The sequence below is a fragment of the Phalacrocorax aristotelis genome, chromosome 1 (genome assembly GCF_949628215.1).
Source record: "Phalacrocorax aristotelis chromosome 1, bGulAri2.1, whole genome shotgun sequence".
Taxonomy (NCBI): Eukaryota; Metazoa; Chordata; class Aves; order Suliformes; family Phalacrocoracidae; genus Phalacrocorax; species Phalacrocorax aristotelis.
This window is the reverse complement of record NC_134276.1, coordinates 180,982,350-180,995,369: the sequence shown is the minus strand read 5'-3', so window position 1 is coordinate 180,995,369 and position 13,020 is coordinate 180,982,350. Positions and strand designations below refer to the sequence as shown.

The 13,020-nt window shown below is 42.4% G+C and overlaps 1 protein-coding gene across 1 annotated transcript in view; it reads left to right on the top strand.

The window, feature by feature from the left end:
- Positions 1–13,020, top strand: part of MSRB3 (methionine sulfoxide reductase B3) — an 83,800-nt gene that overhangs the window by 13,915 nt on the left and 56,865 nt on the right. The window contains 1 exon segment of the mRNA XM_075080890.1: positions 4,687–4,813. Within this exon segment, the coding sequence (XP_074936991.1) occupies positions 4,687–4,813 (127 nt within the window).

The window sequence follows — 13,020 nt, the reverse complement described above, 5'->3', positions numbered from 1 at the left end:
AGTTTCTTTCAAAGTGTTCTATGCCTTTTCAATAAGCCTTTGAGAAGCTTATATTTATCACTATGAAGTTTTGCTGCGTGTTGTTAGCTGTTAATGATTACAGTATTGTACAGCTTTTGCTAGGTATTTTAATAGCAAATGATGAACTCGTGAAGACACCTTGTTTGCATTATCAGTGGATGTACAAGCACATGAAAATCCAGAGCCTAAAATCTCCCTTTAAGGTGAATTTCTAAAGGTTTTGTCAATTACCTTTACAATTTTGTGCTGAATGCTTCTAATACAGTACAATGCATTGGAGCATGCAGTTGTCTAAAAATATGATTATAAAGCACAAATGTATATTCACAGGATGTGGGGAGTTTTGAGGGCTGAAGGCTGCTGCGTCATTGTTCTGGCAGGCTGTTGGGAGGCCAGGACAGAAGGGATGGTTAGCCCAGGTAGTGAGGTATATGTGTCTGTGGAACATACTTCGGGCACTCCAAAGGGAGCTGGTTTCAGGACCGAAGATCTTTTTGGATCGGAAGCTGGAACCTGGAACTCTTCCCTTCTCCAATAAATAACCTGCAGTCCTCATCCCCCCACTGAAACAAGTTTTCCTGTGCTCTGGTCTCCTGCAACAGCTGACAGCTCGGTGATGGTATTGGATCAGACCCCATTAAGCATCTCCTCATAAGCTAATAAACATTGTCTGTACCCCCTCCAGCCCCCTCCACCTGAGCATACACTGTGACAAACCTAAGACATTTACTACAAACAGCTGAAGTATTAAACTCCCAAGTGCAATGCAGGGAGCAGGAGAGACCAAGGGCGCCAGTGTTAGCAGAGAATGAGTTAAGGGAAAATGACTAGGGAGTAAGTAACTGTTTAGACACAGAAATCCATGATGTACTGAAATACTTGCTGATGTGGTTCTCTCTAGGCTGCGCTTTTTGTTCCTGCAGTGCCCAGTGGTTGCTCTGTTCTGTCTGCTCAGTCTGACTGGCAGCAGCTTTAGGTGAGCAAAAGCCAAATTAAAAAAAAAAAATCCAAATGCTAAAGCTGGAGCAAATGTGTATATTAAATATTCCACTGAGCTTTATCAGTGAAACATTTGGTTATAGTTTGGTTTATGTCAAAATAAATAAATAACCTTTGCGAAACAACTGTTTGACATTATTGCGGGACTGGAGAAACTTAACAAAACAAATAGTAATTAAAATTAAACTGTTAATGTTAACACTTGAGTATAGAAGACTCAAAGGCCTTTACTGTCTTCTGACTTCTGGTTGTTTGGATTTCTCCAGGATGGCAATAGTTTTGCTCTTTTGCTTTTTCCAGTGACATAGAAATTCCTGACATAAGGGCCTGGCTCTCTGGCTAGTGTGTACCTATCTCTAATTGTTTCCTGCCTTCCAAATAAGGCCAGAGACTTGGTGGTGGGGGAGGGAAATTGGAAAAAAAGAAGCCTCACACTATTAAGGTCTCATTATTGGGGCAAGAAAAAAAAAATTATTCTTCCCTTAAGAATTTGTGTTATTTTTTAATTAACTTGTAAAAGGCTAAAACTTCACATTTTTCTTGGGAGCTGGGATTCTCATGTAAATTTAGGAATTCTGGACTTGATTTGTCAGGAAAAACATTAAATATGAAAAATATGAAAAAACAAACCAGTAGTGTTTATCAGCTCCTGAGGCCCTTGATGTTTCCCTTACAGCTCTTAAAAGCAAGATGTGATAATATCAGAATTTAATGTCTCAAATTGTCCCTCCCCCAAAGAAATTTCTCTAGTTGCGGACAAAGGCTGAGAAAACATAACCCGGGTATGTAGAACGTTTTTCATTTCCTAAGGACAAATTTGACAGACCCCCTACATTACTTTTTAGCAAATCATGTTTATTTTGGGGCTGAATTTGTCATTTCTGAATGTTTGCAATTGAACCTTTTGAAAGCTCGCGGTACTTCAACATACATCAATATTAGGATATCGACATCCTAAAAGGAAGGCTTTCCTGGAGTACAATGTGTGTCATCCTAGTGAAAAAGCTCCTGAAGCCCACCTAAGGACATAGTTACTGCTATATTTGTACGATCTAGATTTGTAAGACTTAGAAGTTACCTCTGAGCGTAGTGCTTGCATTACACGAGCCAGGCAAATGAAAGCTGTATGTTGCGTTATGTTAAAGCGCAGCAAAGTGCACAAGCAGAGTGCAGCGAAGGGGCTCCAAGAGGTCTGGCGACACCAGGGTTACCGTCGTTAGCTGTTAGCTTGTTCTCTGCACCTGTGGAATCAGCGTGTGAAGCACCTCCAAACCAAATGTGTTAATTGTAATGAGATTGACTTTGCTCTTCTCTTTAATTTGTACTTTACAAGCAGTTCTTAACCTTGGTATGTGAGCTCCCTGTGGCAGGGGTTTTGTTTGGGTACGTACAGTACCTAGCACCAGGAGGTCTGCTCCTACTTGAAACTACTGGGCATTTCTGAAAGGTACAGGGTAAATAAAAATAGCAATCAAAACGTTGACAATAAAATAATGTTAAATGCAATAAAGTACTTTCATGAACACTCAGTTGTATTTTATTGGGCTTTCAGGACTTATGTCCTCTGAATCTTTAAGAATATTTGAAACTAAATAACAGCATTTTGGTGAACGCTGAAATGTTTGACGTGTTCAAGAGGTCACAATCTATTTTATAATCCTTGGGGATTTCAGATCTGTTCACACCTGAGGGCATCGCGGTCCTGACAGGGGAGGGCAGGGAGGCAGTGCAGGCCTGGGAGGTCGCTCTGGGACCGTGGCGGACCGCGTCCCTTGGGCCGAGGGGCTGCACAGCAGGACGGTGGGGACACGCGTCCCTTGGCTGCTGTGCTGGGCGGGTGCCCGTGCCTGGCTGCCCCAGGGGGCTGCGCGAGTGCCTGCGAGAGGCCATACAGGCAGGGCTAGTGAAGACCTGGCCATGTAGGGGCCGGTCTGTCCGCCCTTCGTTACGCCGACCTCCGAAAGGGCTAACGGTACTCCAGGTCCGAGACAACCGCTGCAGAAAGCCCCGCGGCCGAGAACTGCGGGGGAGCCAAGCGCAGCCCCGCGGAGGGGCCGTGGCCCAAGTGTCATGGCGGCCGCGGCACCGTGACAGCGGGGCCGCGGCCGCCAGGGGGCGCCGTGCTGTGGGGGTGGGCGGCGGGGGCGCTCGGAGCCGCGGCCGGCCGAGCGCGGGTTTGTTCCGCGGCGGCGGGTGCGGCGCAGCGTTCCCGGGCTGTCCGCCGCGGCGGGAAGGGGGCCGGCGGGGAAACTGCGCCCTTGTGGCCTGGGTACGGGCAGACCTGTGGTCTCTCGTCAGCCGGAGTGTGCTCGGGAGGGTTTCACTGGTTTTTTTTTTTTAGGTAGCCCTGCAGTCACTCGTGACAGTGACATGTTTATTTCTGGCTAATGGCTCTCTCGGGCCGTGCAGCGCCCACCTCCTCTCCTCCCCCCCCCCCCCCCCCCCTTCAGCATCACAGAGATGTTTGGGTTTCGCAGCGAGTTTAGTTTGGAGCAGTCAGAGTTCAGGCATGTTAATGCAAGCAGGTTTCCGTCAGATAACGCTGCGGAGTGGTTTGGCAATACGCGTGGCTGCGTGGATGTGCTTGTGCTTCAGGATGGGACCGCGGTCAGCTTCTTCCCAGCTGGGGAAACACCCGGGGTGATGCCCTGCTCTGGGCCGTTGCTGGACCCTCTGGTGCTGCGACACCCAGAAAAGAAAGAGGGCACCTGGGAGGAGGCTGGGACCTGCTGCTCATGAGCCACCTGGGGCCTAATCCTGCTTCCACCAGAGTCCATCGGAGCTTCTTTATGGACTTCGGTGGGGGTTGGCTCCGGTCCCCGGTGCCACACAATCTGCTGAAGCGAGCTGTGGCTCTGAGTGGCTGGGCTATAAGGCAGCTGCGTTTCCTCTTTCCCATTGTGGGTAAACGAAACAATTAGTATTCATGCATTAAATCCCTCTAAAATAAAATCTTGCGACTGCCATCTCTCTGTTTTGCTGTATTTAAACTGGCCAGAAGGTTGTTTAAATATATCTCATGGACAGTTTACAATGCGAATTACTTCCTGCCTTTAAAAAAAAGAAGTCGTGGTTTTAAGATATCTGGCAAGTTTATTACAATGAAACGTCACGTTCCTCAAACAAGTCATCAAAAGAACAATTTTTAGCAATGACCGGTTTCCAGCATTCACCATTCAGAAATGTTGAGGAGTGTGATTTTGTTTTAAATAAAATAAATAGAAAAGCCTGCACGTTTGATCTGCCTGGCATTCCTGGGTGTTCAAAGGATTCGTGCTGTCTAGCTGAGGTCCTGAGGTTTCTCCCTTAGTACCTCTGCACTTCTGACCATGTAGGTTGCTATCCTAAGTTGCTCTGAGTTGATGAGTATCTAAAGTAGCTACTGTGAATGCCCCTATGAAAATGCCCCCTCCCTCTCAGTACCATAGAAAGTTGCTTCACTGAATCCTATGTAATAACGTATCAATAATAATAATGTTAATGAATAGTAATAATGTTAAGGGGGCATCAGAAATATAATAAGAAAATCGCATTTAGAATTGTGCTCCCATGTGGTGGTCTCATAAAATTGTAAGCATTGTTTTTTTCTGTGAATATATCTTAACATTTTCAATGTTTTAATTTTGTTCTCATCTTTTTTTTCTTTTTTTTTTCTTCCCTACTCAGCTCTTGCCCCTGTTCTTTGCCTCTGGTTTTGTTGGTGAGGATATCACAGTGATGTCTGCATTCAACTTGCTGCATTTGGTGACAAAGAGCCAGCCAGTGGCCCTGCGAGCCTGTGGGCTTCCCTCAGGTTGAATGGGTGCTGCTTGTTGTGTCATGCATAATGAAGGCCCTTTTAGGAATGGGTGTCTCTGCTGCAGGAAACCATGTGCTATGGGTTGCTCTGGTTTGTTTAAATTTTCCTTTGAACCCAAAGTTTATTTACTTTTTTTTCTTTTTTTTTTTTTTTGTAAAAGCCACTGGCTTGAGTAAGGGTTTTCATATACAAGACTTTAGGATGCTTGGAATTGCTGTCTGATTTCCTTGTCTGATGTATAGTCTCTTAACTCTTCTATTATTTTCCTCATTCTTGGCAAAAACAGTGGAATTAAACTGAAAATAATTTATTAAATGCAATTTATATTTTTTAAAAAAAGATGCATAAAAGAATTTAGCATGTCAATTGCCATTAGATCACAGGCTTAAAAATATTTTCCAGAATCTTTAGCATTATACTATAGTTACACTCCATGTGTCCCTTTTTACGTTTTTATTATAAATCAAATATGTTGCACCGAAAATTATGTACAAAAGGTGTGCAGAATTTAAAACTTAATTCTTTCATTGCTCTGACAGCGTATTCTTTAGTTACATGACACTTCTCTAAATAAATAAGTGGAAACACGCAATTTAATGCCCAGATGCAGCTGCACTTTTCATGTAAGGTCCAGGTTCTGCTATTAGGTCTGTGAAAGGTGCCACAAGACCCCATCTCCATGAATTGTTTTTATCATTAAAACCTTGAACCTAAGTATTATGTGTTTCACTTAAACAGCAACAGCAGCATCTGTAATGTCTGCATAATAATGTCACTGTACATGGTTGTGTGGGAGAAAATAAAAGCTGCACGGAGCTAATTTTGAATGTTAGTAGGAGTTTTCTTGACATCCAAATAAAAAAAGATACAATCCTGCCTGATCAGTATTTGAAGCATCGAAAAAGAACCAGCTGGGGAGTTTGTGCTACACTCACAACTGGTTCATAAAGGTGCAAAATGTTACGAGCACTTTTTCCCAGAGCTGGACTTAGCAAGCATGTGGAGGTGAAGTTTTAAAGATTTTTTTTCAGTGATAAGACATCAGTTTTCAAGCTGATGGATTTTTCTAAAGCAGATTACACTTTATTTGAACTAAATTTGAGTCCAATTCTTGCAGCATTTGCGTTCTGTTTCCCCCCACATGTGCACAAAACTCCCATTAACCTAGATAGGAGCTGCAAACACATATTGAGGAAGAGAGAGAATAGCCCACATTGTGTCAGCCTGACCTTGGTTTCCTGTTATATTTGCTGCTGAGCCAGATTTAAAATCCTAAAAATACAGGGTAAGCAAATTTCCTTAGCCCTCATTATGCACCTTCTGATACACATTCGTATTGCTGGTGTCTGCCTTAAAATGGGGGCACTCAGTCTTCTGGCCATTTTGTTCCTGCTCTGAAAAGATCTCAGTTGGTCATCTAGAAACACAGTCCAAGGGTGGTTTTGCTATTGCATACCTGTTTGCAAAGCACTAGGTTAGCTATTGTGTCAAATCACTTTTCTGGCATAATCCAGTAGTCACTTTTTTTAATAAAAACCTCATAACACTACTGTTTATTCCTGTCCCTTTCATCCATAACTGTGCAAACATTAATAGATTGAGTTCCACCAATTGGCTACTTTATAGATTATATATATATATATATATTTATATGTAATAAACCCAAATTCATCTGCTAAGAATGGAATAATATACAGTCACATATCTCACATATTTTAAGAGTAATCTAAATTCCCCAGATGCTTATAAATTAACGTAAGCTTGTTTTGCCTTTGGTTTGGTTTTTGTGTGTGGTGTATGGAGGGGGTTGCAAGTAAATGGTATAGCATGTATCAAATTAAACATGGGAGTGAGATCTAGAGCCAACATCTGCTTAAATGCCACAAGGCACTGTGACTTTAACTTCTGCATGTAGAGAAAACACCCCAAGTTCTCATGACTTTTTTTATAACATAGCACTTTGAGTTAGTACTCTGCCCGCCACCCAGTTCCGTGCAGATTGCAGCCCTGCAACCATACCACCGTGTTATGTGCCCACCGGGCCTGGAACGGTGTGGAGTTTGGTGGTCTTCTAGTTGAATGGCAAATTCCACATGGAAGGAGGCTTTCTAACCTTCTGGAGCCCCTGCCTGCTCAGCATAAGGGAGCAAAGTGCTGGCAGAGCTGTAAATCGGGCTTCTGAACGCAGTTTTAAACTGCATGCAGTTAAATACTTTGGAGGACAAGGACTTGAATGAAAGTATCATTTCAGTTTCTATGCTTGGAACGGTACCCCTGTCCTTCACGTAAGGAACAAAGTAAGGCAAAGTAATGTTTACGTTATATTTAGTGTAAAGTCATAGCTGTAGACCAGAAGCAAGTGAAAAACGATTTGTTTCAAGAAGTTAAATGAATGAAATATGGTAAGAAGTATCTTAGAAAGGGGTGACCTTCTGTCTCTTCTTTGAAAAACTAGTTTGTAAGCATGTGTGAGTTACCCTGGATTATTCATAAACTGAATTAACAGTTGTGCCAGTGAAGTGTTTTTACTTGCTCTTTTTCTATTTGTGTATTAGCACCTGGAGTGTGGATATATTCTTCCAAATTGTATTTTAAACATTTTTTTTTGTCTGAAGTTAGGACTAAACGGTTCAACGTGTGCAAACCTAGTGCACAGATTGCCGATAACGTTTTTATAGCCGACATGGTAAAGCCCAAGTATAAGCAGGGGCTCCCAGTAGATGGCACTAAGCATATGCTGTTTTGCACACCTAGCAGTATATGAAAAGCTTCCCATTTAGGACTTGTTCATACATAAAGTATGCCCTGAGATCTTATGAACATTTACAAGTATTTTAAGAAAAGGGTGAGGTTTAAGAAAAAAATCACATCACTCTGTTCCCGTACGCAAACCACATTCACATTGGTTCGAGGTTTCTTCGTTTCCAGTAATGGTTACAGCTCTGTTGTGTCTTGCCTGATGTAGAAGTGTCGCTCCTTGAGCCTGCTTTTTTAGAGCTAAATGCTCTAAATTTCTTTGGAAATGTAGGATGTACTCAGCACCTGCCAGGATTTAGTTCACAGAAATTAAATCCTTAAAAAAAAACCAACCCAAAACCACAACAAAACCCACCAAAACTTTTAATGTAAAAACTACTTCAGCTGCTTCAGTGCATACCAGCAAGTAACTGATACAAGTAATGATTACGCAGATTCCATGTACATATGTTTTCTGTAGCAGACCACCAAGCTATAAAGTAAAAAGATAGCTTATTTTGCTTTGCTGTGTCTTTTAACTATTATGGGTTCTCATTTCTTAAAAAAATCCTTTACTTCTTTAACACTTCGAATGTTGCGCTGCTTACGTCACGTTTTTTGCATGAGGTAATTTGGCTTTTCCTCTCCTGTAGATCAGAGAAAATTATGGTGCTTGTAAAATTAAGTAAGAGTAATGATGAATAAATTACAGGGGTAGACTTAGGTTTTTTTTTCTGTATGCAGTAATAAAGTCCTAGATAATATGAAATTGTTGTGAAGTGTTTGATTACTAAAATAACTACTAGTAGGAAACTGTACTTTTCTAGGATTAGATTAAACTACAATACATCTGTATGAAGATGGTGCTGGGCATATGGTGTAAGTCTTTATTAAGTAAATGTCTATAGTGTAGTTTTATTAAACTGGTTTTATTAAATTTTTGTTAATTCCAAGTTTCAGTGTAATGTCTTCCCGTAAAATTGAAATGAACAGTTTGTGAACAAAAAATGACTGAGTCTCAAAATTGGGTTTTTAGTAGTAATCTGTTAACATAAAGGATTACTTTTCGGAGCAGATCTTGCAAACAGTTACACACATGAGTTATTCAATGCATTTGTCTCTCCAAACTCTCAAAACTGCTCATGTCAGTGAAATTATCTGTGTGCATAGTGTTTGCCAGATCTGGCTTTAACAATGAAAAATCTAGAAAAGACCTTAATCTCATGTGTTCAAAGTAAGGTAGCTGCTATCAAACTTTCTGTATACTTAAGTATGTCTAAATGTTTCATATTGTATGTTTCTCTGTTCAGAGATACAACTTCCATAATGTATGTTATAACTTTCCCATAGCTTTCCGTAATGTGTGTCACCAAAGATGTACTATTACAGATGTCTCTTCACATGATCTGAAAGAAAATAAAAGTAAGACTGATATGTTGTATAGCAACGCCTGCCAGTATCGCTATGGTTAACTGCCTGTCAATGTTTTCATTATAAATCCCTATTTTCTGGGGTTTATATCTTGAACGTAAAAATTTGCTGTAGGTTTAAATGTCATACAAGGTCTCAGCTGGATGTACTTGTTCCTCAGAACTGGTTGGGGGGCAAAAATGAAAACTAATTTCTGTGAAGCTAAATTAAAAAAAAGAGCAAAAATCAATTTGGAAGAAAAATAGATTTTAAAACTTCAAGTATAGTTTTATGAATTACCTAGTTCACTACCTCCCAGCAGTTAGGAGGAATTTGATAAATGCCTGAAAAGAGTCTGAGAAACAAGCACTATGTGAGCACAATAGTAAATAGCATGTGAAGCTGGTCATGTGTCATTATTATATGAATGTCTGTGTGTATGTCTGCCTCCAGGTCATATGATGGTAGAATGCTGCATTATCATAATAGCGCATAACGTTATCATATTTCTGGAATGGCTTGAAAATGGGTTTTAAAAATTGCCTTTGTATAGCTGTCTTAACAGGAGTATATTCAATGTTGTGGTTGCTTGAAAAGTTATCCTGCCTGTATTGGCAAATGGTTATTTTGTACAATAGTATTCAGTCTAGAATATCTTATTTAATACAGTTCAGAATTAAATTTATTTGTAGATCTCTCATTGGGAGTAATACTGTTTTTGTGCCTGATGCTTGGGGTCATAAAGAAGACCAGAACCCCTTTGTTAATGTACTGTTCCTGTTTGCACCCTAGGGTTTGTACCCTATTTTGTCCCTGATTTTAACTCCTTGCTCTGGCCGAGTTCCGTACTTTCCCTCGCCCGCTCGATAGATAGAAGGCGCTCATCCCTGCCTCGTCTGGATGGAGGCTCTGCAGTTATAGCACAGGGATGATAAGTTCCTTGTGCTCCCAGCACCATGCACAGAGCCAGTTCCTTAATGTGTTTTCTGATGGATCTCTTAAGGTCATTTGCTTTCCCTTCCTACTCCCATAAAGGACCCACCACAAGCCATTTCTACCTTTCTTGCAGGAATGTTTTAATTCTGGGAGCTCATAAATTTCCTGCGTTCCATTCCTGGCCCTCTGCAGCTCAGGCTTACTGTGTTTTCTGCTGAAGTTGGATATGGAAAAGATGAAGTTTCAGCACTAAGGGTGTTTCTGTGTTTTAAAGTCTCCCATGAAAAGCTTTTGTTGTTTTTTTTTTTTTTGTTATTGGACTGTCTGTTTTATAACAGGAGGTCTGAGAAGTCCTGTAAGGACTGCCTTCCCTTTTATCCCTTCAGTTAAAAGCAGCCCCTGGCTTTGTCCTTTCTCTGAGGGGTACATGATGAAGGTTGCAGAGAAGAATGCGGTGCAAAGGAGAGATGGCAGCACACAAAAGGGAAGGAGATTCTGGAAGGATATTGCTAAGCTGAGGGACAACAAGCCAGAAAAGGTGCAAGAGGGAATGTGAACCCTGAAGGCAGTAAGAGTATGTTGGGAAGTGATGGAGGAGATGATCTAGGGGTCCCTTAGGGGATGTGTGAACTTGGAATTTGATGGTACATTGAATGGGCCTAGAGTGTGGACAGGGAGTCAGGCACCAGAGACGTGAACATTATCATAACTTAGCTGTTACGTTAACCACAGGTTGCTGCAGCACAGATCATGATTTGGGGGGAAACGAATAGAGAGAAATTGTGCCCCAGAGATGGCTAAGATGCAGAAAGTGTTCTTAGTTCCAAGCTAAACATGTGTCTCATCTCGTGATTTCCTTCAAAAGAAGCTGTATTGGGAAAGGGCGCCTGGCTGGGGTATGAAGGTGCCCCCTGCTCCATCTGGAGGAGAGTTTCTCGTGGGACGGTAGCTGCTGGCAGACCAGGTTCAGCGCTGGCAGCTTTGTGCACCGCAGGTAAGAACTCCGTGCTCAACGCCCTAGCCCAGGTCTAGGAGTCCCAAGGAGAGCAGAGTGGGGAAGGGCTTGATCGAGTCTCTTAAAGCCCTTTTATAGGGCTTGACCCCATCTTCCTGACCCATAAAGCGCGGCTGAATTTTACAGAAACACAGGGAAGTCTGGAAGGCCCACTAGGGGAAGAAGTTGGCAGTCACTAACCTTTTTGGATGTTTAGCTACCTTTAATCCTGAAGCAGGTTGAGAGGGGAAGAGGTACAGTGTTTTCCATGGTGGCCATCACAGAGCAACAGCTGGAGCACGGTGTGTCCCAGCTGTTCTTGTCCTCATGCTGGGTACGTCCCTGAGTGCTTGGAGATGTGGGTTGAAAGGCCACGGAGCAGGCCGTGCCTGTTTGCATCTTTGCTAGAAGGGTTCCTGCACACTTGGAGACAGACTGAGTTTTGCAGGGGGTTAAATCTGAGCTGTTGTGGGGAACAGGAGGAGAAGAAAGACCTCCCCCCACCCGCTCCTTTCTTCCACCCCCATCCCAAGTATAGATTGCGGCACCTTGATTCTTGAAATGCAGTGCTCATTTCACAGGCCACACATCACTATTGTGGAGGAAGCAGCAGGAGGATTTAGCAACAGCCTGATTGCCACAATAAGCTACACACCACTGCGGTAACTGCTGGCAAATGCTGACTTTTTAATTGTTTCCGCTGCAGGGTTAAACCTTTATTAAAGCCGTGTGAATAAACTTATTTTGATGGCTCACTGAAATATTTTAAATGCAAAAGGTAGCATAAAGCACTCTTATTAAATTCAGCTTAATTCTGCTGTTAATAAAATGCCTTTCCATATGTTGTGCACCCTTTTATTGATTCTGACAGAAATCTACTGACCAGATACAGAGTGCTCAGTGTCTTTGAGTTCCTTGTTTTTAATTTAAACAAATGTAGTGCCTGTGAAAGGTGCTAGGATCATATCAGAAAAACAAAAGTCTCTTTATCTGTTAGGGGAGAGAGGAAGAGAAATCCATCATTATAAATGTTCCCTCCTCTGCTGCTCTGCCAATAGATCTTGATCTTGTCTTGCCTGGTTTCCACCCAAGAGTAAGGCAAATAGGTCAGCTGCCCCGTGCACTCTGGTCATCTCAGCAGAAAGGCTAACAAAAGGGGCAGTTTATACCATAATGAGCTTTTGCTCCACTTAACTGAAGGTGCTTCTATTCACCAGCCTCTGCTGAGCAGTCGCACGCTCCCATTGCTAGAGTACCGGTGAAGGTGACAGAGCCCCAGGGGAAGCGGCCTTCACCTCCACCAGCCAGTGCAGGGTGGTGGTGGAGTCCTCAGTGGTTATAATTTGGAAAGGTTGTGAGGCCAAGATTGTAGCTGGTAGTGACATTTATTTCATTAATGTGAGATAAGGAAGTAAAGTAGACATCCCTGGAGAGGACAAACGGAGCTGCTTTTCTTTCCCCCTCCTCCACTTCACAAAACAATCTTTTGTTACATGTTTTTTACATTGGCGGGGAGAGGAGGCAGCTTCGTATTTCTTTTCCAGGGAACATCCCTTTGGCTTGCATGGCTACCTTGGCCACATAACCTGCTGCAAAGACACCTGCAGACCTCAGGAAACAACACAGCAACTTCCGTTCCCATAGATGCTGCCTGTACTGGGACCACTGGTGTTCCAGTACTTCTTTCTCTGGAAAGAAAACAAGTACTCTAAGAGATGCAGTAGTTGGGAGTTTGGAGTTGTTTTTTTTAGTACTTGAGAAATCTGTTGTCATACATGGGAGAGCTCTGATGGTGGCTCAAAATATATACATTCATATAAAACACAAGCCATGTAGATGACTAGGTGGAAAAAATAAATGTGACAGGTCTGTTACATGATTCCATGGGAGGCTTGTGAATTTGCAAAGGGGCTTGCCCTACCCTTGTGGCCATGTGACCCTCCTCGGTGTTAAGTAAATAATTTTTTTTTAAAGACAGTTAACTTTGGGGTGGTGTTCTTTTAAGATAGAACCTGGCATTTGACCCAAAATTGTAACTGTTGTCCTGGTACCCGGCTTTTGGATTTTCAACGCGCAATATAGTGGAAATGGTCTTCGCCCCATTACTTCTAATGCTTGCATGAAA